Source organism: Panthera tigris, chromosome A1 (assembly GCF_018350195.1).
Source record: "Panthera tigris isolate Pti1 chromosome A1, P.tigris_Pti1_mat1.1, whole genome shotgun sequence".
Lineage (NCBI taxonomy): Eukaryota > Metazoa > Chordata > Mammalia > Carnivora > Felidae > Panthera > Panthera tigris.
In genome coordinates, this window is record NC_056660.1 from 70,278,472 (window position 1) to 70,305,418 (window position 26,947).

Below are 26,947 nucleotides of genomic sequence, written 5' to 3' on the forward strand. Positions count from 1 at the left end.
TCCACCAGCCTAACCCAAGCTGAGTGAATGGAACCAGGGGGAAGGCAGAAATGGCCAGCAGAGTAAGGACCAATTCCCCTGGAAAATGAATCTAGGAGTTTGGGCTTAGCAAAGAAATGTGAGCTCAGCTAAATGTAGAGTTAGCAACAAAAACTTGGGGGGGCACAAGTGGGAGTGGAAAGAAGATATTAGAGGGAAGAATGGAACCACGGTGCCCAAGAGTTGTTGGGAAATATGCCAGGCAATCAGAAGCTGAACTCAGAGACTGGTCTAAGAGTGGGTGTTTTGTGTCTCCTGACTTGTAGCTTAAATGTTCCCCTGTACCTTGCTTGCATTTTTGAAACCAGAGTCAGAGGAAGAATCATTTAGAGATTGTCCATTTGGTGCCATGAAAACCTTCAACGGTTTGTCATTCTCAAGTGGTCTGTCCTTGTCATCCAATAGTCTTCTGAGTCACCTACTTCATAGCATATCATTAGCACTTTCCAAAGGAAGACAAATATCAGTGTTAGTCTAGATAGAATGTAAAATTAAATGAGCTTTTAAATTAGTTCATGCATTCCAAAGACAAACACAAAAAATTGTCTGGTTATCTTGGTCTCTGGCTAACCTATTTCATCTCTCTTGCTATTATCATAGAAAACTGTGAATCAAGTCACAAGTAAACCAAAATATAGCTTATGGAAAGATTCACCTCTTAATTTTTAATTTTATTCCCGTTATATTTACACTAAAAATGTTACTGTCTGAATTTAATCAGCTCATTCCATCAAAAACTAAGTAACAATACGTATTCAATAAGAGTGGTTTTTTGCTTAACTATACTGGCATTAAAATTTAAAACTTAATAAAAAGAGTGGTATTGGGGGGAGAACTAAAAATAAGGAAAATAAAAGCTCTTTTGCACTTCAAGATGATACATGCTAAATGTGGCACTGAATTAAGAAAAACAAAAACAAAAACCTGAGCTCCCCTAAAATTAAAGCAATTTCTAGGAAGTCTTGCCTTAAATAGATATTTGAAGGAATTAATGCCTGTGGCACATTACACATACTTAAAAACAAAAAAAAACTATGTTAGAAAAGCTTCATGATCACATCCATATGTTTAGTTTTAATTTTTATCACATTTAGCTCTGAATAATTAAGAAGAAAAAAAAAAACAATCTTAATCTTATTGTGAGTCCGACACAATCAAAGCCACATACACGTGATTCGTGATCACAGCTTGTATTCACAGCTTTCGTGTGTGTGGTATGGGTCTGGCAATTAGACTCAGACTGTGTTTTTTTCTAAAAATTATTCAGTGCTAGAGAGAGATCAATATTAAATCCTCCCAAAATCTACAAATCAGGATAATCAAAGGTCTATAGCTAACGAAATATCAAAATTCTAAGCTATGTAACATTTTGGCCTTATTTCATTGAGATTGACGCTGGAAAGGAATTTTTGAGAGAATCTAGGAAGAAAACGGAGATTCCATTAACCCACATCATTTTCGTGACAGTTACAAAAAACATTTTAAGATATGGAAAGAACTATTTTCTCAAAATTGTAGAGCCATTTTCTGGAGGGAAAAAAAAATCTCCCATGATTACTTTCATATCAAAGAACCGGTCATGGGGGAAATGCATTAATTTGACACATTTAGCAGCCTTTGAGCTTTTGAAGAACTCTGTGAAAGAATCCATGGTTACATCTGTCAGGTTGACAGTCTTCTTTCGTGACCTTTAAAAAAAAAAGTTAAGGAGAAATTGATCTTTCTAGTTCACAGTTGCTCAGTTACCTCTAAAGCTCTGTCGGGAAATAATCATCCCAGCTTTAAATTTATTATTTTTGAGGTAGAATAACCCAGTTACTAATGGAATCTCTAAATGGAGATATTTTGTGAATGGCCTTTTTTGTGAAATTTTCTGGTGGTCCTATGGGAATGTTTCCTAAACTATCCACGCTGGCTGTTTTAATACATTAACTACTCAATACTATCGTTTCTGCAACGTGTTTTAGAATCAGATCTTCTTAGGGATGCAAACAATGAACTATCTAAACAGAAGGCTGTTTGGTCAGGAATGGAACGAGTATGCACTTTATTGCTCACGCTCAGAGATTCATGATCCAGAATTCCCAATCGTCTCTACAGAGGCAAAGGGAAATCAGATGGTGTGCCCTTTAGGTTTTAATTACAATTCACCAAAACTCCCTGTTCTGTGCTTGACAGGTACTATCTATCTAGTTCTCGATGCTGGGATCACACATGGAAATTCATCTATCAAATCTCTGTGGGTCCTGAGTGTCATTCCTGGACCAAGTTCTCAGCAACATCAACAGTTAACTATTAATGGACAACATCCTTGGACTTCTTTGTGTTTCTAGGAGCCCTGGGTGGAAGCAGCCCAGAAACAGAAGAGATGCTAATCGCATTGTGTTCTTAAACGTGTTCAGTGAAGGAGTGCAGGTTTCCCTCTTGACCTCAGTGTCACTCCAAGAAAAAAATCCCTCCAGTTTTCTGTTCAGATAAAACTTCTGCTCCTCCTTCTCTCACCAAAAGTAGAGCAAGAAAGTGGGATTACTGCGAATGCCCAGTAACAGGCACATGCTCTATTGTCATCCCCTCCTCAACACAAAACAAGGAGCTTTGAGGAAAAACAAAGCTCTTCTCATCTCGCCTCCCCTCCCCCACTGTCCCTTTCTGCCCCTCACTTCCTCCTGCCTTCCTTCACTCCCACTTTTCTCATCCACCCCAACTTTCCCGCAGGTCCCAGCTTTCTCCACCTTCTTTTACTTTTCCTCATTCTCTTTCTCTCCCTCATCTCCTTTCAATAGCCTCCCCCCTCCTCTTCCTCCTTGTCTGCTGCTGGACTGGCTAGGCTTAGCCACTACCGAGCTCTTATCTCCCTTCCTCTTCCTCTCAGAAAAATGGCAATGTTGGGGTACCTGGGTGGCTCAGTTGGTTAAGCATCCCATTTCGGCTCAGGTCATGATCTCCCGGTTTGTGGGTTCATGCCCTGCTTAGGACTCTGTGCTGACAGCTCGGAGCCTGGAGCCTGCTTCAGATTCTGTGTCTCCCTCTCTCTCTGCCCCTCCCCTGCTTGTGCTCTGTTTCTCTGTCTCTCTCTCTCACAAGAATAAACAAACATTAATTTTTTTTTTTTGAAAAATGGCAGTGTTTACCCTCAGAGGTACTGCCAGTTGCCTCAGCCTCCCAGGCAGAGCAACTCTGCAAGGTGCCTGTGCCACAGTTAGAAATAAAGACTAATCCATAAGGCATGTAAAGGTGGGTCTCCATTCTCATGGAAAACTTGCCCTCTTCCTTGGGACCCATTAATGGTCACACCATTGTAGGGATTTCTCCTTGGGACTTTTCCCCATACAGGCTGTGAATGTGTGGAGAACCAGAGTTCTGCAGCCACGCCAGGCCCAAGATGCATGCGCAACTGAGGGTCTGCTGGACGCAGAGCTTCTTGTCCACATTTGCTCAGCCCACAGCCCTTACCGAACAAGAGCCCACTGTGGTAGACTCAGTATTAATTGGATACATGATCGATACTGAATTTGATCAATGCATTTGTGTTTATGAAATGATAGCATGGATATGACAAGGAAAACAGATTTGGTAACTTTTGTTTTCATTGTGGTAAAATATACATAATATACAGTTCTCCATTTTAACTCCTTTAAAGTGGACTGTTCAGTGGCATTAAGGACATTCTCAGTGTTGTGCAGCCATCACCGTCATCTCCAGAACTTATCATCTTCCAAAATGAAACTCTGTATCCATTAAAGAACTCCCCATCCCCCTTCCATCCCCATTCTACTTCCTGTCTCTGAATTTGACTACTCTAAGTACCTCTTATAGGTAGAATCATACAGTATTTGTGCTTTTGTGTCTGGCTTATGTTACTGAGCATAATGAGAATCTTAAATTTTTGACATGGATGTTTGTTTTCTTGTTCTGTGTGAAAAAAGACACCTGTTGTAGGGGTCTCTTGCTTTGCCTTTTGGTTTTCTGATGGTCTGAGGAGGCAGAGATCTGCCCTGAAACAGCATGACACAAACTTTACCAAACTGGGCATAAATACAGACTTTTTCCTCCCTACCACTGCTTTAGGATAAAGTCTGCCCTTTATTCCATCTCCTCCCCTCTGTTTCTGGGGTTCCATGGCAAGGATAGGTTAAAAGGGAGTTCCCTCACTAGTCCCCCTCTTTGTACATGGCACCTCACAATGGCTGAAAGACTGGCCCACAGCCTCTGGGTTGCCCCATCAGTGCCCCCACAGTGGACCACAAACTGCTATCTTGTGTGTCTACTTTGGACACAAAAAACTATTTCTTCATTTCAGTACAAAATGGAGCACTTGATTCAGGTGCGATATAATTGCTTCATGAGAGTTTGCCCTGAAAATGTCTTCTCGGCTTTTCTGAAGTGGGCTGCACGCTTATTTGTATTAGCACCACATGCTAATCTCACGAATGGCCCTGTTCTGCCAATGGGAGAACAAATAGCTGTTCTTTTACTCTCGTGCCCGGGGAAAGCTCCCTCCTTCTCTGTACACTGTTGCCATAGTAACGGAAACAGTTCCTCAGAATAGGGAATCTTTCTGGGCAGTTGGGAACTTAGCAAAGTAAGAACGTAAGTAGGCCTCAGTTATTATAGATGCTTGCATAAATACCTATTAAGTCATAAGCATCGTTGAAATTCATAGGTGAATTTTACTGTCTTTTGTAGGGATGGGAAAATATCGGTTAAGGGGCTCTTATCCTCATTCTAGTTGCAAGCATTCTTCCGTAAGCATCAGAATTGGCATGTGAGGTCAGACCCGTGGGCCATGCAACACGTAACTCAGTTTTTCCCAATGTATGAACTTAGAAGAGGAATGATATAGCTCAATTATTACTCCTCCAACCCTTCAAAGGATTGAAGATCCAGCCCCAAGTAGAAGAATCCATCAGGAATCTGTCATATACCTTGGATTTGTGCAGACTTTTCCGTAAGAATTTTTTATTTTACTTTATTATTTTTTTTTAAGTGAGCTCTGTGCCCAGTGTGGGGCTCAAACTCACAAGCCTGAGATCAAGAGTTGCATGCCCTGCTGACCAGCAAGACACCCAAGAAATTTTTATTTTTAACCTTGGTCAGCTCTTAGAGTCAAAATCCCTTTATTTCTTGTTTTCTTTTTTAAAATATTCTATTTTTTAGTAATCTCTACACTAACATGGGGCTTGAACTTACAACCCTGAGATCAAGAGCCTCACGGTCTACTGACTGAGCCAGCCAGGTGTCCTGAGTCAAAATCTCTTTAATTTTTTTTTTTTGAATGTTTATTTATTTTTGAAGGAGAGAGAGAGCGGGGGAGGAGCAGAGAGAAAGGGAGACACAGAATCTAAAGCAGGCTCCAGGTTTTGAGCTGTCAGCACAGAGCCCAATGCGGGGCCTGAACTCAATCCGTGAGATCATGACCTGAGCCGGAGTCAGACATTTAACTGACTGAGGCACCCAGGTACCCCTCAAAATCTCTTTAAAAGAACTTAAAGGGCTGTATCATTTCTGCACAATATCCTAAATAAGAATTTATTGATGTATAATTTTTAAATGATGCCTTTTCTTATTATTTCTTATATTTATGAACAAATGAAAATTTACCATAACTTAAAATTTTTGGAAGGAAATTTCTAAAGGGCACATAAAAGTTCTTTTTCTGAACTGAAGTTATCCAAACTTCAGTAATTACTGGAATCAGTTGCAGCATAAAATGCTTTAAAGTAGTATCTGAGTGGAGATGTAAAATTGGAAAGCAGTGTGAGAGTTCCTTAAAAAAATTAAATATAGAATTAATATATGATCTAGCAATTCCACTTCTGGGTAAGTACCCAGAATCATTGAAGGCAGATACTCAAACAGATACTTGTGCACCAGTGTTCATAATAGCATTATTCACAGTAGTACAAAGGTAGAAATAACCCAAAGGTCCACCAATGGGTGAATAGATAAACAAAATGGTACCTCCATACAATGAACTATTATTCAGCCTTAAAAAGGAAGGAAATTCTGCCACGTGCTACAACATGGATGACCCTTGAGGACATTATGCTCTGAAATAAGGCAGACACAAAAAGGCAAATGTATGATTACATTTCTAGGAGGTACCCAGAGTAGTAAAATTCATGAAGACAAAACATAGAATGGTGGTCACCAGGGACTGGGGGAAGGGGAGTAGGGGAGTTAATGTCTAATGGGCATGGAGTTTCAGTTTGGAAAGATAAAATGTTCTGGAGATGGATGGTAGTGATGGCTGCACAATGTACTTCATGCCACTGAATTATATGCTTAAAAATGTTTAAAATGGTGACTCTGGTGTTTATATATTTTGCCTTAATAAAAAAAATTGACATGGCAGGAGTATAAAATGTTAGAATATAGGTCAGCTCCTGGTGGGGAATGCCGATCTTAAAGGATTAATACAATCCATAGACTGTTTCATCATTGTTCAAATAAGGTCATTATAAACTTTCCCCCATGGCTTTACATATCCAGTACCTTTCTTTCTTTTCTTAAGATTTTATTAAGTAATCTCTGCACCCACCATGGGGCTCAAACTCACAACCCTGAAATCAAGAGTCATATGCTCCAACCACTGAGCCAGTCAGGCGCCCCTCCAGTCCCTTTCCATGGCAGCCTTCACTCACAACATCACACCTCTTCTTCTTGAATGTCCAAAACCATGGTATAAAAAGTAAAAAGGGTTGTGCAGGAGCACATGGCAGGCTAGGCAGTCTGCTGCATTGCTGGTGGGAATAGAATTTAGTACCTTTTGGAAAGATAGTTTGGTGAAATCTGCAAAGAGCATTACAAGGGTCATGCCTGCTATCATTTTAGCCTTCTGAGGACAGAGGCTAATGGAAATATGTGGCCTTTTCTCCTTGAACGCTGGGTCCCCAGCCCACCACCCAGCTAGCCCCGAGTCTGTTCTTCCCTGCATTAGCTTACTTATCCTGAGTCCCTCTATATGCGACACACATTGCTGAGAGTACACATATAGGAGTGACACAGACCAGGTACCTGCTCACCAGGATCCTATGCACTGGAGTGTAGAGTTGTATGTGCCCAACAGTAGCTGGGGCTGACTTTGGCAGAAAAAGAATTTCTGAGAGGGGTGTGGGCAGGCTGGAGAGCCGAGCTTGGAAAACAGGCAGTGACAAACACCTGAGAACACGGCCAAAGTCAGGCCAAGATACCCTCTCCTGCTGCCCTCAGCTCTGACATCTCTGGCCCCGCCATCCTTGGGCACTTGCTATGGCCACCTCCCTCCTTTGCCACTACCGGGATGGGAAAAGTCTTCCCTGTCCTCCATTTTGCCTCAGCCTCTCAAGGCTCCAGTGCCTGTCTGTAGCATCTCAGTGGCCACACTGTGCCATGCATGCTCACCCTTGCTTTTGAGCCCTTGGGTTGTCTACTCCTCATCCACCAAATAGGAAGGATGTTACTATATGGGATACCTGAAATGGAAAAATTCTGTTAGTTCTGTGGAAGAGACAATAAATAGGCAGTAAAAGAAAGACAATAAAAAGTCAACAGGCTGGGGCACCTGGGTGGCTCAGTCAGTTGAGCATCTGACTCTTGATTTCAGCTCAGGTCATGATCCCAGGGTTGTTGGAATTGAGCCCCGTGTCGAGTTCCACACTGAGCGTGGAGCCTGCTTAAGATTCTCTCTCTCCCTCTCTTTCTGCCTCTCCTCTGCTCACCTGCTGTCTTGTGCTCTCTCTCTCAAAATAAATCTAAAAAAAAAGAAGTCAACAGGCCAATAATTAATTCATTTCAAAAGGAGAAAGCCTGTGAAAGGAATAAACAGGAATATGGAGTTGAGAATCAGGAGTTTGATTTAGATAAAGGGGTTGGTGAAGCTTTTGCTGAGGAGGTAACATTTAGACTTGAAGGATGAGAAGGAAACATTCATGCTTGGATCCGGAAGAAGAACCTTCCAGAGAGGTGATAGCATGTGGGAAGGTTCTGAGACAGGCAGGAAAAGTATGGCTCAATCAGGGAACTGGGAACAGATCCCTGTGATGGAGGGTAGTAGCAGAGGGGGATGGGTGGGCTGGCAGCCAGGGGCTTGTTGGCCAGGGTAAGGTATTTAGGTTTTAATGTGAGAACCCCTGAATGCCATTAAAGGATTTGGAGCAGAGGACTATCACGATCGCATTAACATTTGTGAAGGTCCACCCTGACTGTGGTGTGGGGGAGGAGACTGGACAGGGGCAGGGAGGACCTGGGATGATGATGGGGTCTTGGGGCAAGATGGGGAGATACAGTGTGAAGGTGTGTGGAAGGCATGACTGGTTATGTAGGAATTGTTTTCGGGTTCTCCAGAGAAGCAGAGCCAATGGGATATATCTTTGATGTGTGTGTGTGTATAAGTTATACATGTATTATAAGGAATTGGCTCACGCATTTATGAAGGCTGACAAGTCCCAAGATCTGTAGTCAGCAAGTGGGAGGCCCAGGACGGCCAATGTTATAGTTGCAGTCTGAAGGCCAGCAGGCTTGAGACCCACGAAGAATTGATGTCTCAGTCTGAGTCCAAAGGCAGGAAAAGAAACTCATGTCCCAGCTGGAAGACAGTCAGGTAGGAGGAATTCCTTGTATTTGGATTGAGTGCCAGCCTTTTTGTTCTATTCAGACCTTAACTGATTGGCTAGGGCTCACCCACCTTAGGGAAAGCAGTGTTTTGCTCATTCTACCAATTCTGATGTTAATCTTGTAGAGAAACAATTTCACAGACACACCCAGAATGTTTGGCCAAATATCTGGGCACCCATAGGCCTGTTAAATTGACACGTAAAATTAACCATCTTAGTATTATTAAAGTCCTATTATAAAGGCACTGGTAAACAGCTTGAATACATCATTGAATGTATGGTCAATACTGAGGTTGATCAGTACACTAAAATTTTTTGTTTGATAAATTTACTTGAATTTAACAAAATGATTTAGAATTAATTATGTGACCTAAGTTATTATTATCTTTATAATAATTGCTTTTTAACTTGGTTTTGAATTTAAGAAGTGATGTAATGACTTTTAAAAGTCCTGAATCAAGTTCTTATCTTCACTTGGTCAAGTCTCGACTGCCATTTAGATGATTCAAAGAGAGTATTAGATTCTGAACTTAAGGGATCAAAACATTTGTGTTTATGAAATGACAGTAGGGATGTGACAAGGGAAACACTCAGAAGTCCTTCGCCTTCCATGTTTCCAGCTGAGCCTGCCAGCCTGTGGTGCTTGCTGAGGGTCACCCACAGGTGAGGCAAAGTCATCTTAGAGCCGGCTATCAGGGTCAAGGATAAGATGTGGAGTACTCAGAGAGGGTCTCTGGACCTTGGTCCCCATGTTTTGCCCAACATTGGCTTCAGAGAACTTCTGCTTGTGAAAAGAGATCTCTCCAGGCCTCATCCCTCATCCTGCTCTGCCCACCCAACATTCTGGATTTGGACACTTGCCTGCTTTATCGTTGTGCTTTTTCCAGGGATCTGACCCCCTAGTGATAACTAAAAGCAGATCTGGGGTTGAAAGCAGCATCCAGCCAACAGGCCCCAGTCCCTGACCTGTGTGTACTGACATAAACTCCTCCCTTCCCCAGGTCATCCATTGTCAACATTTTCTAACAAAATTTAAATATGATATAATAAAATCTAATTGCTATTTAAAAAACTCCAATTGCTGTATAAACACATTTCACGTAAATAAAAATACATTTGTTAAATAGGCCAACAGTGATTTGGCCCAGCGTTTGTAAAACTGTCTGATCTACAGGGCTCTTCCTGGAATATGAGTTCATTATAACTTCAAAAGCAAAACAGCATGAGTTTGGACGCTTTGTTAGAGCACTGGTGGGCTCTCAGGAAACGAGAGGCTGGGTGACTGGTATTTGTTAACTTGGGATTCTGTCTGTACTACCTTCAATTTAGTCCTTCTTTTTCAAGATTTGGGAGTTTCCCTTCAGATCTAGTTTGTTGAGTGTTTTTATCATAAAAAAATTGTCAATTGCTTTTTTCTGCATCTGTTGAGATGATCATGTGATTTTTATGAAAACTGTAAATTTGAGTTAAATTGGCTCCAAGGAAGGGGAAATGTGACTCCTTGGAAAATACAGAGTGGATAAGATTTATCAGGATCCCTGGGGCGCCTGGGTGGCTCAATCAGTTAAGTGTCCGACTTGGGCTCAGGTCATGATCTTGCAGTTTGTGAGTTCTAGCCCTGTATCGGGCTCTCTGCTGACAGCTCAGAGCCTGGAGCCTGCCTCAGATTCTGTGTCTCCCTCTCTCTCTGGCCCTCCCCACTCCCTCTCAAAAATAAATAAACATTAAAAAAAAAAAAAAAGATTCAGCAGGATACCTGGGTCCAAGTCAGGGGCACTGTAGCAAAACTCAACTGATGCAACCGTTTGGTTGCCTCAGGGGTCATGGGTCATGAGAAACTACTAAGTAGGAGTACAGTGTCGCTCGTCTTGGAGTACTGTTCCTCACTGCATTGCACTGAGGACAAGTAGAAGTTCCTAAAGAGTTGGAGGCCAGGCAGAATCTTCCCCCAGTTTCACCACTTGGACTCCCCCCATCAACCTCCTGGCCAGCAAACTGCGCTCAGCATCCAGAGTAGCTTTGAGTCCTTTTGGTGGTGGAGATTTTGTTTACTTTAAACCCCCGTCCTCTCTCACTCCACTTCCTGGGAGCTCCAGATCCAGCCCCTCAAGCTATCGGAAATAAGAAAACTTCCTTCTCTGTTAACAAAGGCAAGCTTATCATTTCACTGTGGACTTGGTCCATACTTAGACTTCACACTTGGACTCTAATTTGAAGCTCCAAGTTGATCAGGGACTTCATGGCTGTTCACTTACCACCACCACCTTCAAGCCCCTGGAGGTGGTGACCACTGATTTAGTGGGTGGGGGATGGTGTAGAACATCATGGTTTCCAAGCAAAGAAAACCACAATGCCTCTCAGCAGTATCATTCCCCAGTCACTTGGGTATTGGGAAATCACACAGTTGGTACTCAACTCGTGGCCTAAATATGGTAGGATTCAATTCTGGCAACTGTTGAAGTCCAACAACCTTCATTCCTTTCTAGGATCAGTAAGACACTTTGGTTGTACTTGCAAACCCTGCTGCAGAGGTTCCCTCTCTTGGCTGCACTTGGACTCTCCTTGGAAGCTTTCAAGAAACACTGATGCCTGAAACTCACTGTGAGGCTCTGATTTAATTGGGTTAGGGTGTGTGGACTGGGATTTTTTTCTTTTTCTAAGTTCCCCAGGTGATCATAATGTGCAGCCACAGTAGAGACCTCTGTACTAGCCATTAGCTACATAAAGAAACCACCAAGTTGGGTTCAGAAATAACATACCAAATTGCACATCTTAAAGTGGACATTGGCTTAGTTGATTATTACCATTATTTCAAATATTGTCAGCAGTTTGTGTGTTAATTTTCTTTTTAGAAACATTTTTCTTTAAATGTGGATTTTTGATGCATTTTTAGTTATGATCTTATTTTCATAGCATCTGCTTGTATATAATGGTAGCACATGACTCAAGAGAAATTTTTGTTGGAGCAAAATTTCCTGTATTAGGGCAGTGACTGCACATTGGAATCATGTGGCAACAGTCGTCCTCCAACTGGGCTGCATGTCAGAATCACGTAGGGAGCTTTTAGAAGTCCAAGAGCCAGGCTTTATCTCAGACCAATGATGCCAAATTTTCTGTGGCTGGAGCTTTAATGTCAGCATATTTGAAAGTTCCCCAGATGATTTCAAGTAGTTACTACCATGAGGGACAGGAAATTCTCACATGAGGACGGGTAAGAGACCAATAGTGCTGGTCTGCAGTCACACTCATGTAAGTGGCAAGGACTTAGCTCAAATATATGTATTTGAGAGACACTGGCCATATTACCAGTGAATTGAATTTGATTACACTGGGTGAGGTCCAGAACTTGACCATTTTTAAAAGGTCCCTGAGTGATGGCTATATTGAATTCCAGGTGGAAAACCCCTGTAGCATTAGGGATACCTCTAGTTATATTAGTGGCTAATAAAAGTGTATCAGGTGGAGGAGGAAAGGGGGAAAACCAGAACAAGGCCAGGAGGACCCCCTTTCAGCCAGAAGAACCCCTGGACCTGCTGAAGGATATATTACCCCAAAAAATGTCCTTCTGTAGAGAGAACTCACCATAAGGCTACCAGATTTTTTCAATTCATCTTAAGCCCCTATTTTGCATATTGTTTGAATACATTTACATGTTGACTATCAAGAGGCCCTAACTCCAAATATGTAAGGTAAAATAAAAGAAGTTAGCTCTTGTCACCTACTGCAATTATATTCATACTCAGTAGTCAGTGCTGAGCACAACTCAAGTAGGGAACAGATTTTGAAACAGCCAGAGATGGGGAAGGAGAGGACATACCAGCGGTACGGGGAGGAAGGAGGCTTGAGGACGGATGCCGAGATGGGCTTTGGCCACCTTCCCAGTGCCAGCCCCCTCCTGGATCTCAGAATCCATGATAGAACTTAAGCCCAGACCCCCTCTACACCTTTATTCTTTTCATTATTCCAAACAGTTTTGCTGCCTTTGATCTTTTTCCCTTGAGCTTCATTATGTACAGCCTTTAGCCTTCCTGAGCTGCTTGCAGGCCATCCTGTGGGTGCTCTTCCCTGGACCTTCCGGGCATGTCCTTTTTCTTTTGTGGCACCTCCCCACAGTGCTCAGCACAATGTGAGTCAAGGCCACTGTGTACAGTTGTGTGGAGTATGCCCTGATCAGGGGCACTTACAGGGAGGCACGCATTGGGGCTGAGCTTTGACCTGTCTCCATGCACCGAAGCATGCTGCCTCGGGAGCAGAAGGCATCTTTTTACCCTTCCACCTGCTGGAAAGTGTGAGGAGGCACTTTTTTCATATTTGCACAAAGGAACCTGACGTGTGCTGGTGGAGGCCCAGTGCAGGTCCCTCAATGGGTGCTTACGAAGTGCTTACTGAAGGAGTGAGTGAATGAACAAACGAACAAATGAAGGAGCTCAGTGGAAGGCAAGATCGATAAGAGCCATCTAGGTCTAGGTTTATGAGGCCCTAAACTCAGATGTAAAAACTGTGTTTGTGGAAAGGATGGAATAAACACGGAGAAGCAGCAGCAGGCAGTGGGTTGGATTCAAGTTTCCAGGATGGCAAAGGAGAGAGGGAATAAAAATGACCTCCCACCTGTAATGACCACTAAAACGTGACTCTTCCACAAGAAGAATAAGGACAGTGTGTTTGCAAATCAGCCCTACATCCCCACCTCTGGATTGCCGACTGTTTTAGATGGTAAGGTAATGTGTGAGGCCCTTGCTGAACAGGGTGGAAGAGACCTCATCCTGCCCTTCCCTCAGCTCAAGGTCTAGTTGAGGGTGCTGGAGACAAGACTCTCCTGGTGCAGGGCTGTGCTGACCAGCATCACATATGGGTGACAAGCTTCAGATACTCATAGTAGCTGTAAGTGCATGATGCTTTACTGCTTGTGGTGAGTTCTCCCCTGTACGAGGTAGCTTGTATATTGCTTCTTGCTGATGAGGAAATTAACACTCGGAGTGACATGGCAGCTTGCTTCTCATCCCATCTTCTGAATGCCAATCACAGGATTGGGTTGAACCATATAAAATTACCATTTTTGTAGGTCAAAAATGGCATTTAGTCCCCAAGTTGCATTTGGTCCATCTTAACACTTTTTTGAGACTTTTTGAATGGTTTTATTGATTTTTTTAAGCCAGTTATAAAACTAATTTTTTTAAAAGGAGTGATGCTGTTTTTAGTAAATATGCAACATAGGAAAAAGTGTGCAGAAGCAGAAAAATCTTAATCCCCAATTCTATAGTTCAGAGGCATCCCTAATAACATTTTAATGTATTTCCTTTCAGATATTTTTCTTTGCATTTTTTACAAAGTTGAGATGTTATTGCATATATAATGTTACATCTTCTGTTTAAAAATACAATAATTGGGGCACCTGGGTGGCTCAGCCAATTGAGCATCCAGCTTTAGCTCAGGTCGTGATCTCACAGTTCCTGGGTTGGAGCCCCGCTTTGGGTCCCCTACTGTCAGTGTGGAGCCCACTTTGGATCCTCTGTCACCCTTTCTCTCTGCCCCTCCCCTGTTCATGCTCTTTCTCAAAAATAAACAAACATTAAACAAACCAATAGTTATTGTAACATTAAATATTTTTATAAATATAATTCTTAACAATAGCAGCATATTCCATTGAATATACATACTATAATTCATCCAACTTTTAGGCCTGAAGGTTTTCAGTTTCTTAATATTGTACATATCTAGTCTTATTTCTAGTTACTTTCTTAAGATAGATTCCTGTCTATTAGTTCGGTCCAGCAGATACAGCAGGATATCATAGACTGGATGACATAAAAAACAGGACTTTATTTCTCACAGTTCTGGAGGCTAAGAAGTCCAAGATCAAAGCTCTGATAGATTTGGTGTCTGATGAGGACTTGCTTCCTTGTTGTTGGTTGTAGATGTCAGTCTTTTCGCTGTGTCCTCATGTGGCATTGGGGAAGGGAGCTCTCCGGGGCCTCTTTTCTAAGGGCAGAACCCTTAAGACTTAATCACCTCCCAAAGACCCCACCTCCAAATACACTGGGGATTAGATTTCAGCATACAAATTTGGGGGAGACACATTCAATCTATAAAAGTTCCCAAAAGGAATTTTGTCAAATAACTTGAAGTTACTGGCTCAAAAGGTAGGAAACTTTTAAAGTTTTTTGATTTGTATCATCAATTGCCTTTCCAGAAAGCTTTGTGCTACTTTGATTAACTTTGCCTTGATAGCAGAACCAGTCCTTAACTGGTTCTGGTTTGGTTATGAGTGATAAATCCGATAAGAGTTTAAAGAAGAGAGAGTTTATGTTTATTTATTTATATTTGAGAGAGAGAGAGAGAGAGAGAGAGAGAGAGAGAGAGCGAGCAGGGGAGGGGCAGAGAGAGAGGGAGAGAGAAAATCCCAGCAGGCTCCACACTGTCAGCATCGAGCCCAGTGCAGAGCTTGAATTCACGAACTGTGAGATCATGACCTGAGCCGAAACCAAGAGTTGGATGCTTAACTGACTGAGCCACTCAGGTGTCCCTTAAAGAAGAGAGAGTTTAAAGAATAGTTAAGAAAGGCTCAAGGTTGGAGGGGAACTTGAACTGAACGTGAAGGATCCTTAATGTTCAAATAAACTGAGAAGGAAGATTTTTCCATCAGAAGCACAGCAGAAGCAAAGGTATTCTGGAAACAATGACTGCAGCATGTTGTACAGACAGTCATAATCTAAGTTTCCTAGGGTAGATACTTACTGAGTAGGAATAATGAGCTGTAAGTTGAGGAAAGGAATATCATCTGAGAGTGAACTTAATCATACAGGTAGTGAGGAGCTGTTGACAGTTTTTGAGCAGGGGAAGATATGAGCAAAACACTGTTTTAATGATTGTAAATACTATCCAAGAAACCAAAAACATCATTAACAGTGACAGGAGACTTTTTTTTACGTTTATTTATTTTTGAGAGAGAGAGAGAGAGTACAAGCAGGGGAAGGACAGAGAGAGAGGGAGAGAGAGAATCCAAAGCAGGCTCCACACTGTCAGCACAGAGCCTGATGAGGGGCTCAAACCGACAAAGTATGAGATCATAACCTGAGCCAAAGTCAGTCGCTTAACCGACTGAGCCACCCAGGTGCCCTGGCAGGAGATTTCTTAAGTGATCATCTGTTTTAAATTACACTTCAATGTGGTATACAATGGAATGTTAGCCATCAAAAAGAATAAAATCTTGCCATTTGCAATGATGTGGGTGGAGCTAGAGTGTGTTATGCTAAACGAAATCAGAGAAAGATAAATACCGTATGATTTCACTCATATGTGGAATTTAAGAAACAAACCGAGAACATATGGGAAGGTGGGGGGAAGAAGGAGGGGAGAGGGAAACAAATCATAAGAGACTCTTAATGATAGAGAAAAAAACAGGGTTGATGGAGGGAGGTGGGTGGGAGATGGGCTAGATGGGTGATGGGTACTAAGGAGGGCACTTGTGAGGAGCACTGGGTGTTGTATGTAAGTGATGATTCAATGAATTCTCCTGAAAAACCAATATTGCACCATTAACTAAAATATAAATAATTTTTTTTAATAAATAAAATCAGACTTCATATAAACATGTTAGGAATGATTTGCTCTAGAGCTTAGCATATGATGGTGGTATGATTTACAGCATGAGCTATGTCTGGGAGCTCAGTCTTGAGATTCAAATAGTGTAGCTTGGGGGCACCTGGGTGGCTCAGTTGGTTAAGCATCTGACTTCAGCTCAGGTCATGATCTCACGGTTCTTGGTTCCAGCCCCACATCAGGCTGTGTGCTGACAGCTTGGAGCCTGGAGCCTGCCTCAGATTCTGTGTCTCCCTCTCTCTCTGCCTTTCCCCTACTCATGCTCTGTCTCTCTGTCTCACAAGAATGAAAAAATGTTAAAAAAAAAAAAAAAAATTCAAATAGTGTAGCTTGGAGACCACAGTGGCTGAATCCAAAATGGCAGTCAGAAGCTATTTCCTATGAAGGAAATCTCAGTTTTCATGAAATGAAAGTCAGTTGCCAGTGGGACAGAGAAGTCCAGATATTTACTCTGTCAGGTGAAGTGAGAGGTATAGGAAGGACCCATGAAGCTCTTTCCACTAGAGCCGTTCTCATCCTCTCTTTGGGTTTTACACGTGTGGTTACAACAAATTATGGTGAAAAGTAATTTTGACTCCCCCCCCCCCCGCCCCCAAGCATTTCCTGGTAAATAAAATTTCATCTCCTTTAAGTGTGTTTTTACAAATTTTAAGGAAATGAATATGTTGCAACTTTTGGTTTCCAGTGTGAATAAGTAAAATGTGATTGTTACTGTTACATAGTTATATTTTCTCCCTTTTTAAAAGATAAACCAGGGGCCCTTGGGTGGCTCAGTCAGTTGAGTGTCTGACTCTTGATTTCCACTCAGATCATGATTCCAGGGTCATGGAATTAAGCCCCACATCAGGCTCTTCACTGAGCCTTAAGCTTGCTTGAGATTCTCCCTCTCTACCTCTGCCCCTCTCCCCAACTTGCGCGCGCTCTCTCTCTCTCTCTCTCTCTCTCTCAAAAAAAAAAAAAAAAAAAGAAGCTAGATATTTTCAGTCAATGCAAAATGATGACAGTTCAGTTGTTCTTCAGTTAACTGGCCATAATATATTTTTGTTCATTATATGTTTTATATTAGATAAAGTGTCTTGTAAGACATGTACACTTTTAAAATCCATCTGTATCTCACCATACCTCACACAGTATAGTGCTTTTGCTATGGAAAAATAAGACTAAGACTCAAGTTTTCTAGTGTATTAAGATTGGCCACAAGAAGGAATTGGGGGTCACACATAGAATCGATTGGCCAAAGAGTGAATGATTTTTCTTGAGATTCATTGTCACAAGGCAAAGTAATCATGACAGAATATTACAGCTTTGTAAAATACAGATGGCATTAACTTAGGATAAGTACAGCTGACACGTTTTCGGAAAGGATGATGCAGTTTACTCAGGGCAGAGTAAAACATAGGGCATTTCTGACTTGCTGTGGCTTTGACCTTAACTGGGTGCTTCATGACATATAGCTTGTCTATTATGGGGAGGACTGACTTCATGAATGTATGACCTGCACCATCACACATGGCTCTGTGCTTAGAAGGGTCTGGTGCTTGGTTTGATGGTTTTCTGTCACCACCTAAAATTCTTAATAAATTTTGAACAAGGGCCTACATTTTCATTTTACTCTGGGACCAACAAGTTATGTAGCTCGTCCTGAATGTGAAAACTGATTTCACCTTCCTTTACCACATATTATGGGCCAAACCATAGCACCTAATTATGGATCAGGTTAGGAGCGAGGGCTGCAGTGAGCCAAACAAGCTTCTGGCCAACAACTCTTATTTCCACAGGAGGCTAAACTGAGTGCAGTAGGGAATGGAAGGAGAGAGAGAGCAGAGGTCAGAAGCAGGCAGGGGCTACTGATATCCAGACCTAGTTTTCTCATTAAGAACAACAGCATTCTCTATGCCCACCACCACACCTGCCAGGCTCTCGCTAAGCACTTCATGTGCCTTATTTCCTTTCACTGAAGCCTCTCAATAGTCTGCAAAATTAGTATCGTTTTTATAGATGAAGCACCTGAAGTTTTCAGTGATGAAGTTGGCCACCATTCCAGAGCTAGTAATGATCTTTTCTCATTCGTTATCTATTCTGCTCACTTAAGAAGTGGCCAGCCATCCTTGTCTGTTGTTAACATTGAACTTGAATCACTTCCTTGCCTACTTTAGACTCACTGGCAGACAGAGGGCCATACACTAATGCTTAACATAGGTTGTTTATTTTCTGTTTTTAGTTTCATATAATTGAAGATAGTAATGTTATTTGGGACCTTCTGGATATAAATTTCCTTTCTTTTTGTCCATGGGTACTATCTAGAAAATATACTAATATTGGAAGTGTTTTTCCAAGATGAAATTGGTACACACTTCTTTTCTCTGAAGATTGTCTCAATAAACAGTGCTATATATTTTTTAAACTTCAGCCAAAATGACATTTTGTTTCTTGGTTATTTCTGTTGTTGTTCTCCTAGTTGTGCTGTGTGATTGTGATCTGCTGAAATTAGCTTATCACGTTTTCGGTTTTAATTTTGCATTAAAATAAGGTTTTGCAAAAATTCGTAAATAGATCCTATTTTAGACTAACACCAATTATGTCTCCTGCAGGAAACCACTTCTGGCAGCTGATGTGCCCAGGCTTGGATACAGTTCCTCCTCCAATCACAAGTACATTCCCCGGAGAGCAGTGCTCTATGTACCTGGAAATGATGAAAAGAAAATAAAGAAGATTCCCTCCTTGAATGTAGATTGTGCGGTGCTCGACTGTGAGGATGGTGTTGCTATGAACAAAAAGGTAATAGCATGATTTTTCCTTAAGATGGGAAAAAGCAATGGATTGCAATTTGGTGCTGTCTTGGTAGCATTGCTCATTAGTTGGAAAGATTCTACCATACTCACCTTTTGCTCTTTACCAATATATTCTTGATCAAGCCCTCATAGGGGTTTTGAATGTGTCTCTTTTCTCCAAGACAAAGGAAGAACCCAACCAGTGTATACCTTCAGTATATGTGACTATGTGTATATATTGATAAAGAGATAGACACTGAATCCATTGTGGCTATGATATTTACCAGTTTGGGTAAATTATTTAATCTGAAATTTGTGTTGTAAATTTTTAGAGCAGTAAGACACAATGTGGAATTCATGTCTTTTTAATATTGAGTAATGGCCTTATCGCTTCTGGGGTAAGTGCCAAGAAAATAAAAGATAGTCTTCTATGAATAAGTCACCATTTTCCCTACTTAATTTAAGGGAAGCTACACACAGAACCTTAGGGTTGCAGCTTTAGGCTGATTTCCTCATGGCCTGACCACAGAACTGAGCCTTAAAATATATCCAGTTGTAAACAGGTACAAAAGGTTCTTACTGGGTGGTAGCAGAGTGGGTGCTTTTTGCTTCATTTGGTTTACTTAACTTTATTTTCCAGCTTTTTATAATGAACATGGATTTATTCAGTAATTAGGTGAAATAATTAGGTGTAAATCATTGTAACAATAATTTATGTTTGGAACTTTTTAAGTTAAAAACATGTTTTTACTTGACCTTTGTCTGTCCCTAGACAGTGAGGCTGTCTGGGAATAGATTGTGGGGCTCGGGGACAGAGGGAGTTGGCCATCTGGATTCATGCCTATCTGGATACTTTCTTGTCTTAAATGATCTGAAATAGCATGGCCGTACTGTACAACTTTCTTGATTAATTGCCCTCCTTGGAGATTCTAGCAAATATTTGCCTTAATTAAAAAAAAAAAAAAAGAGAAGAAGTTAATTTCTAGCATCTTCCTAATGGTCAAAGCAAGACTTTCCAAGTATTTGGAAAAGGATTAGAACGAGCGTGTGGAATCTAAAGCGTCTCCTCAACATCTTTGGCATGCCCCAAGGAAAATACAATTAATCTTCTTTCTCCCAGAGATTAAGGTAAATAGGCCTTTTCTTGAAGGATATAATGTGCTTCCAGTATGCTCCCTTCCAAAACTCATGTAGTGCACTCTAAGATTAGATACTAAATTGTAATTTCAGTTCTGTGTGACCCAGGGCAATTCACTTTACTTCTTTGCCTCCATTTCTTATCTATACTGTGGGATGACAAAATCTTCTTTTGTCAGGGACAGGGATTATTATGAGGAAGAAGTTTGATAAAATGCCTGGGAGTAGCTTGATTTCCTATAGGAAATAGATTAGATAAATCCTGTAGTAATCATGATTAGAGGGGAATTTATTTTAGCATGTAGCACAGTGAGCCATTAGGTGCCCTGATAAACTTCTAATTATAGTCTTCACAAATCTTGAGGCTATCTTTCCGTATCCACCAGAGGATGTTTCCTTCCACCCAGATAAGTTTGAAATATGGTCCATTATTGCCTCACATTTTCTTACTGTTCACTGGTGTTCTCAAGCTCATCCTTGTACCCAGAGCCACTTCTTAGGAGGAAACTAAGGGAAGGGAAGGGAAGAATTCATGATGAGTGAGACGTGCCCGCCATCTTTGCGTCTGTATCCAGACAGTGTCTTCATCAGGACGCTTCAGTTCTCTTAATGCAGTTAAACTTTCCATTAATTGCTAGACACACTGTTTTATGCATGCTGAGCTTGGGAGTCAGTTGAATTTCCCTTTCTTACCACAGAAAGTTCTGGCGAACCAGGCTAGTGCTTGTAAAAAATGTTTTCTTAAACTCTCTGTCCAGGACTTAATTTTATCTCATATATGTTATTTCCTAGCTTTTTGGATTTTGATTTTATTATCCATCATTAATAGCATTTGAGAATTTGACAGGCATTTAACAAGTTTCTGATGGAAATGTTGAAGAGGTTGGAGCCAAGTGTTGAACAAGCATGCAACTAGAAGCTTCTGATCATGTTTTATTTATTTATATAGTGCTGACTGACATCCAGGCACTGTTCTAAGGGCTTTAGTTTCATAAACAACCCAGTGAGGTGCTACTGTTATACTCCTTCTACAGATAAGGAAACTGAGGCATGGAGAGGTCAGTTTCATGGATCAATACTGTGAATATGGTCATTCAATCACCCAACTTTCCTAAAATCCAATCTTTTCATGAGGATATTATGAGAGATTTTTATCTAATGCTGTTTCAAAATGAAGATACCATCCCAATTTACCGGCCTAGAAATACCTTCTCCCCCTGAACCTTGCCAGAAAAATGAGGTTAAGTAGATGAGACTTGATCTTGAAGAACCTGTATCAGTACCTAGTTGTTACCGTCTTCTTTTTGAAGTGCTGGAGATAGAAAAGTAGTTAATAGCCTGCTTAAGATTCTCTCTATCCCTCTCCCTCTGACCCTCCCTTACTCTCTTTCTCTTTCAAAAAAAATTCATTTCAGATATTCTTTTTTTATTTTGTTCTAATTATAGTTTTGCTAAAGTCAACTGTTACTGTCTAATCAATATTTTTCCAGTATTAGAACTTAGTTGCTTCATTTTATATCTCAATTTATTTCTTTTTTATTAATAGGCTAATTCAATATTTCATTTGATTGACACTGTGGAGTATGGGCTTGTAATGAAAACAATAAGAGTTCTACAGAGCAGTTTATAAGTGTGTAATACCTTCCAGCAGGCTCTAATCCTGTCCTGCTAATCCAATTTGTGTTTAAGTAGCTCCTTCATGTCAAGGATGGCACTACCAGCTCACCTTCCCAAGTATGGATGATGAAAAGACTGTCTCCACACCCCTCTTATCTTTTTCTTTTCATTGTTAAATGCATGAGGAGATATAGGACTGCATAAGCCACTGCTTGCTGGGACACAGTGAAAATAAGCCAAGTAAGGCACAAATTTCTGGTGAATCTCCATGACACTTGGGCAACACCAAGAAAGTAGGAGTGGAATAAAGAGAGACAGGATTCCAGGACTGCTATTTTAGTTGAGTAAATATTTAAGGAAATATTTAAATATATTTAATATGTAAGTTTAAATATGTAAATTTAGATACTCAATACTTAGGCACTGTGACAAGGAGAGGAACCAAGATGACTGCATGATCCCCAACATGGAGGACTCAAAGACTGGTGGTGAGACACGCAAAATGTAAATAATTATAATCTAACCAGATAGGTCTATAAGAACATATATTTTTTATTACCATTTGGCTCTAAGTATTTTTTTTAATGTTTATTTATTTTGAGAGAGAGAGACAAAGAGTACACACATGTGCAGTGGAGGGAGGGGCCGAGAGGGAGAGAGAGAATCCTAAGTGGGTCCATGCTGTCAGCACAGAGGCTGACTTGGGGCTCAATCCCACGAACCCTGGGATCATGACTTGAGCCGAAACCAAGAGTTGGACACTTAAATGACTGAGCCCCAGGTTCTAAGTACTTTTTAATTTGCATTTTGATCTCTTGCTTGAGCCAGGAGATACTAAAGAGTGCTTCCCAAACTCCCTGTGGTGAAGAACCAATTTGGTTATTTTTATTTGTTGTTGTTACTTTATTTCATTTTTAAGCATTTGTAATCTATTGCAGACGGATACTTTTATAAAATACAAAAAAAATGAATTTCTAGAAAAATTAAATGTTGCTTGGGTGTCATAGCATTGTCAAGTACTATGGAAGTTTCTAAATTCGTACCCCCCCCCCCATTTCATACTTACCTCCTAGTGTCATGGTCATGATCAGAGTTTGTGGACCCAGGGTGGTCTGCAAACCACCGTTTGAGTAGCAGGGACTAAGAATTTTTAAATTTTCAAGCATATGAGAGATTTCTTATTTATTCTTCTACTGCTTACCTCTATTGCATGATGATTAGAGAAGGTGATTTGAATGGTGCTGATTTTTAAAAATTTGTTGAGTTCTGGGGTGCCTGGGTGGTTCACTTGGTTAAGCATCTGACTCTTGGGTTTAGCTCAGGTCGTGATCTCATGATTCATGATTTCAAGCCCTGAGTCAGGCTCTGTGCTGACAGCACAGAGCCTACTTGCAATTCTCTCTCTCCCTCTTTCTTTCTGCCCCTCCCCTGCTCACTCTCTCTGTCTCTCTAAGAAAGGAAGGAAGGAAGGAAGAAATTTGTTGAGTTCTGCTTTACATGAGCCATTTTTGTAACTGTTCCATGTGTGCTTAAGAAGAATGTGTTGTTTCTGTTTAGTAGACTAGAGTTCTATATATTTTTCCATTAGACCAAACTTGTTAATTATGTTGTTCAAATGTCCAAATCTTTACTGACTTTTATGTGCTTAATATATCAATAAGTGAGAAGCTAGTTGAAATTTAGCCTCCAGTAGAGAATTTACCAGTCTCCCCCTATAGTTCTATCAATCTTTGCTGCTGGTAGTTTGAGCCTATGTTATTGGGTATATAAAAATAAGAATTATTATATCTTCCTTTTATATTGAATCATTTATAATTATGCACTGACCTTCTTTATCCTCTAAAATGCTTTTGCTTCAAAGTTTCTGTGGTCTGGGGCACCTAGCCAGTCAAGCAACCCACTCTTGATTTTGGCCCAGGTCATGGCTCATGGTTGTGAGATTGGGCCCTGGGTCCACTTTGCACTGAGAGTATGGAGACTGCTCAGGATTCTCTCTCTCCTTTTCTCTCTGCCCCTCCCCCACTTGCACGGGCTTGTGTGCACATGCTCTCTCTCTCTCACTCTCTTTCTCTCAAAATAAATAAACATTAAAAATAAATAACGTTTCTTGGTCTGATATGAATACACCATGTTTCTTTTGGTTAGCATCTGCCCAGTGTATTGTTTTTAGCCTTTTGCTTTCAACCTTTCCATATCGTTATGTTTTAAATATGTCTCCTATTGTTTTTAAAATTTTTATACCCATGTGGACAATCTGTGTCTTCTAACTGGAACATTAATCGACTTATTTTGGTTTTTTTTTTTTAAGTAATCACTACACCCAACACAGGGCTCAAAGTCTCATGACCCCAAGATTAAGAGTCACATACTTTTCCAACTGAGCCAACCATGCGCTCCTTCACTTATGTTTAATGTAGTTACTGATAAATTTAGATTTATTATTTTTTTAACGTTTATTTATTTTTGAGACAGAGACAGAGAATGAATGGGGGAGGGTCAGAGAGAGGGAGACACAGAATCTGAAACGGGCTCCAGGCTCTGAGCTGTCAGCACAGAGCCCGACACGGGGCTCAAACTCACGGACCACGAGATTATGACCTGAGCCAAAGTCGGCCGCCCAGCCGACTGAGCCACCCAGGCGCCCCAATAAATTTAGATTTAAATATACCATTACTTTTTGCCCTATTTTTCTCACTTATTTATTTTCTCATCTTTTCTGCCTTTTAAAGATAATTTTACTTTTTTGGTTTGTTTTCTTACTCCATGTTCTTCTTTTCATTTAGAACTTATGACTGTATTTCTAACTTTTATTGGTTACTCTTGAAATTTTACCAGGGTACTTAATGAAGCCTAAAATTTACCTGTTAATTCTTGTTCCTGGACAACAAGAATTTTAGAAAACTTTAAATTCAGTCATCTCCCTTACAATTGATGTTATTTTTGCTTAGTATTTCAATTATATCTTTCTAATCGCACAAATTTCATATTATTACTATCATTATTTTATATATACAATTTTTATTTAGATTATTAACCTATATGCATTTTTTTAATGTGTATTCATTTTTGAGAGAGATAGTGTGCATATGCATGTGCACATGAGCAGGGGAGGGGCAGAGAGGGGGGACAGAGGATCTGAAGTGAGCTCTGCACTAACAACATAGAGTCCAATGTGGGGCTTGAACTCACCAACCAGGAAATCATGACCTGAGCGAAGTCAGATGCTTAATCGACTGAGCCACCCAGGCACCCTGAGGTTAACCTGTGTGTATATATTATCACTTCTTTACCTCTCTCATTATTCCTTCTTTTACATCTCAGACCTTCTTTCCAGGTCATCTTTCTTTCTCCTGATGTGCCCCCTTCAGAATTTCCCTATAGCAAAGGTTTGTTGATGGTGAACTCACGGTTTTTATTTATTTGAAAATGTCTTTGTTGTTTGGCTAAATAGAGAAATCTAGATTGACAGTTATTTTCTCTCAGAACTTTGAAGATATTATTTCATTATCTTCTCATTTCTATTGTTGCTATTGGGAATGCCACTGCCAGTCTAAAAACAAGGTTACTTGCCTCTTCTTCTTTGGCTGCTTTTTTTTTCTTTTTAATGTTTATTAATTTTTGAGAGGGAGACAGAGCACGAGCAGGAAGGGGCAGAGAGAGAGGGAGACCCAGAATCCGAAGCAGGCTCCAGGCTCTGAGCTGTCGGCACAGAGCCCAATGCGGGGCTCAAACTCCCGAGCCGTGAGATCATGACCTGAGCTGAAGTCAGACACTCAACCGACTGAGTCACCCAGGTGCCCCTTCTTTGGCTGCTTTTAAGATCTTCTTGTCTTTGGTGTACTGAAGTTTACTAAAATAATGATGAGATGTTGGCTTATTCCTCCTTCCCTTCTTTCTCCTTTTCCTTCCTTTACTAAGTATAAGTTGTTTTTCCTATGTTTATAGATTCATGTCTTTTATCAGTTCTATAAAATTTCCACCGTTAACAATTCAGATGGTGCTTCTATTCCAGTCTTTCTATTCTTTCCTTCAGAGATGCCAAGTAGACCTATTTAAGAGCTTTTCATTCTATCCTCCTCGTTTCTTAGTGTCTTTTCACATTTTCTGTCTTCGTATCTGTCTATGCTACACTGCTGGTTAGTTCTTCATATCTTACCAACACTACTAATTCTCTTCAGTGTGTTTTATCTATTTTATGTATCCTCTGAGTTTTTAATTTTAATTGTTATATTTTTCATATCTAGAAGTTCTATTTGATTTTTTTTCATACCTACTTGGTATATTCTGAATCTATTTCAATTATTTTGCCTTTAAATCACTTTTTGTTGTTCACTGATTCATACTCATGATATGAACCCATCCATATTGATAGGAATTATTCTTGGGAATCCTAACGGCCTAGAGTGGGAAAGTTTTCCTTCAAGGATAATTTGTGTTTGCTTTTGCTGGGAGTCAGGGATATTACTGATTTGAAGCCTCAATTTGTTCTCCCCCACTTTACAGTGATTTCAGACTTAGTATCCTGATACTAGGTCTGATACAGGTATTTAGTTCCAAGCTTTCTTATTTTTCTGATGTTTCGTAAATCAGAAGTTAACTCAGTTTTGTTGTTGTAGTTGTTTTACATTGGCCTCTGGAAAATTCCCTTAACGTTCTTATGAGCCCAGCAATGTATTAAAAAGTACTTTTATTGAAATGTATCCATTTTATGGTTGGATGGCTCTTTAGAGAATGTCGTTTGCCATATTACCAAAGTAAAGTACCCATCCTTTAAAAATTTTATCGGGGCCCTTGGGTGGCTCAGTCGGTTAGGCATCCAACTTCGGCTCAGGTTATGATCTCACAGTTTGTGAGTTTGAGCCCCACATCAGGCTCTGTGCTGACCACTCAGAGCCTGGAACCTGCTCTGGATTCTGTGTCTCCTTCTCTCTCTCCCCCTCCTCCACTTGTGCTCTGGCTGTCTCTCAAAACTAAATAAACATTTTTTAAAATTTAAAAAATGTTTAAATTATAAACTTGAAAAGAATCTAAGTCTAAACTTGATTAAACTTAAATTATAAACTTGAAAAGCCGAAAATTCATTTTTACACATAAAAAGTCAAATAGTTTTGAAATAAAGCAGCCCCTAAACATCATTCCATTTCTCCTCTCCAGAGGCAGTGCATTTTATCTCTTCTAGCTTATTCTTGT

At 40.5% G+C, this 26,947-nt stretch overlaps 1 protein-coding gene across 9 annotated transcripts in view; it reads left to right on the top strand.

Moving 5' to 3' along the window:
* CLYBL (citramalyl-CoA lyase) overlaps positions 1-26,947 on the top strand; it is a 260,363-nt gene that overhangs the window by 125,035 nt on the left and 108,381 nt on the right. For all 9 annotated transcript variants that reach the window (XR_006215108.1, XM_042979687.1, XM_042979691.1 and 6 more), the window contains exon 2: positions 18,824-19,010. Coding sequence is in view for 8 of the 9 variants with exons in the window: in XM_042979687.1 (XP_042835621.1) it covers positions 18,824-19,010 (187 nt within the window). In the remaining variant the exon portion in view is untranslated. The remainder of the gene's footprint in view (positions 1-18,823; positions 19,011-26,947) is intronic.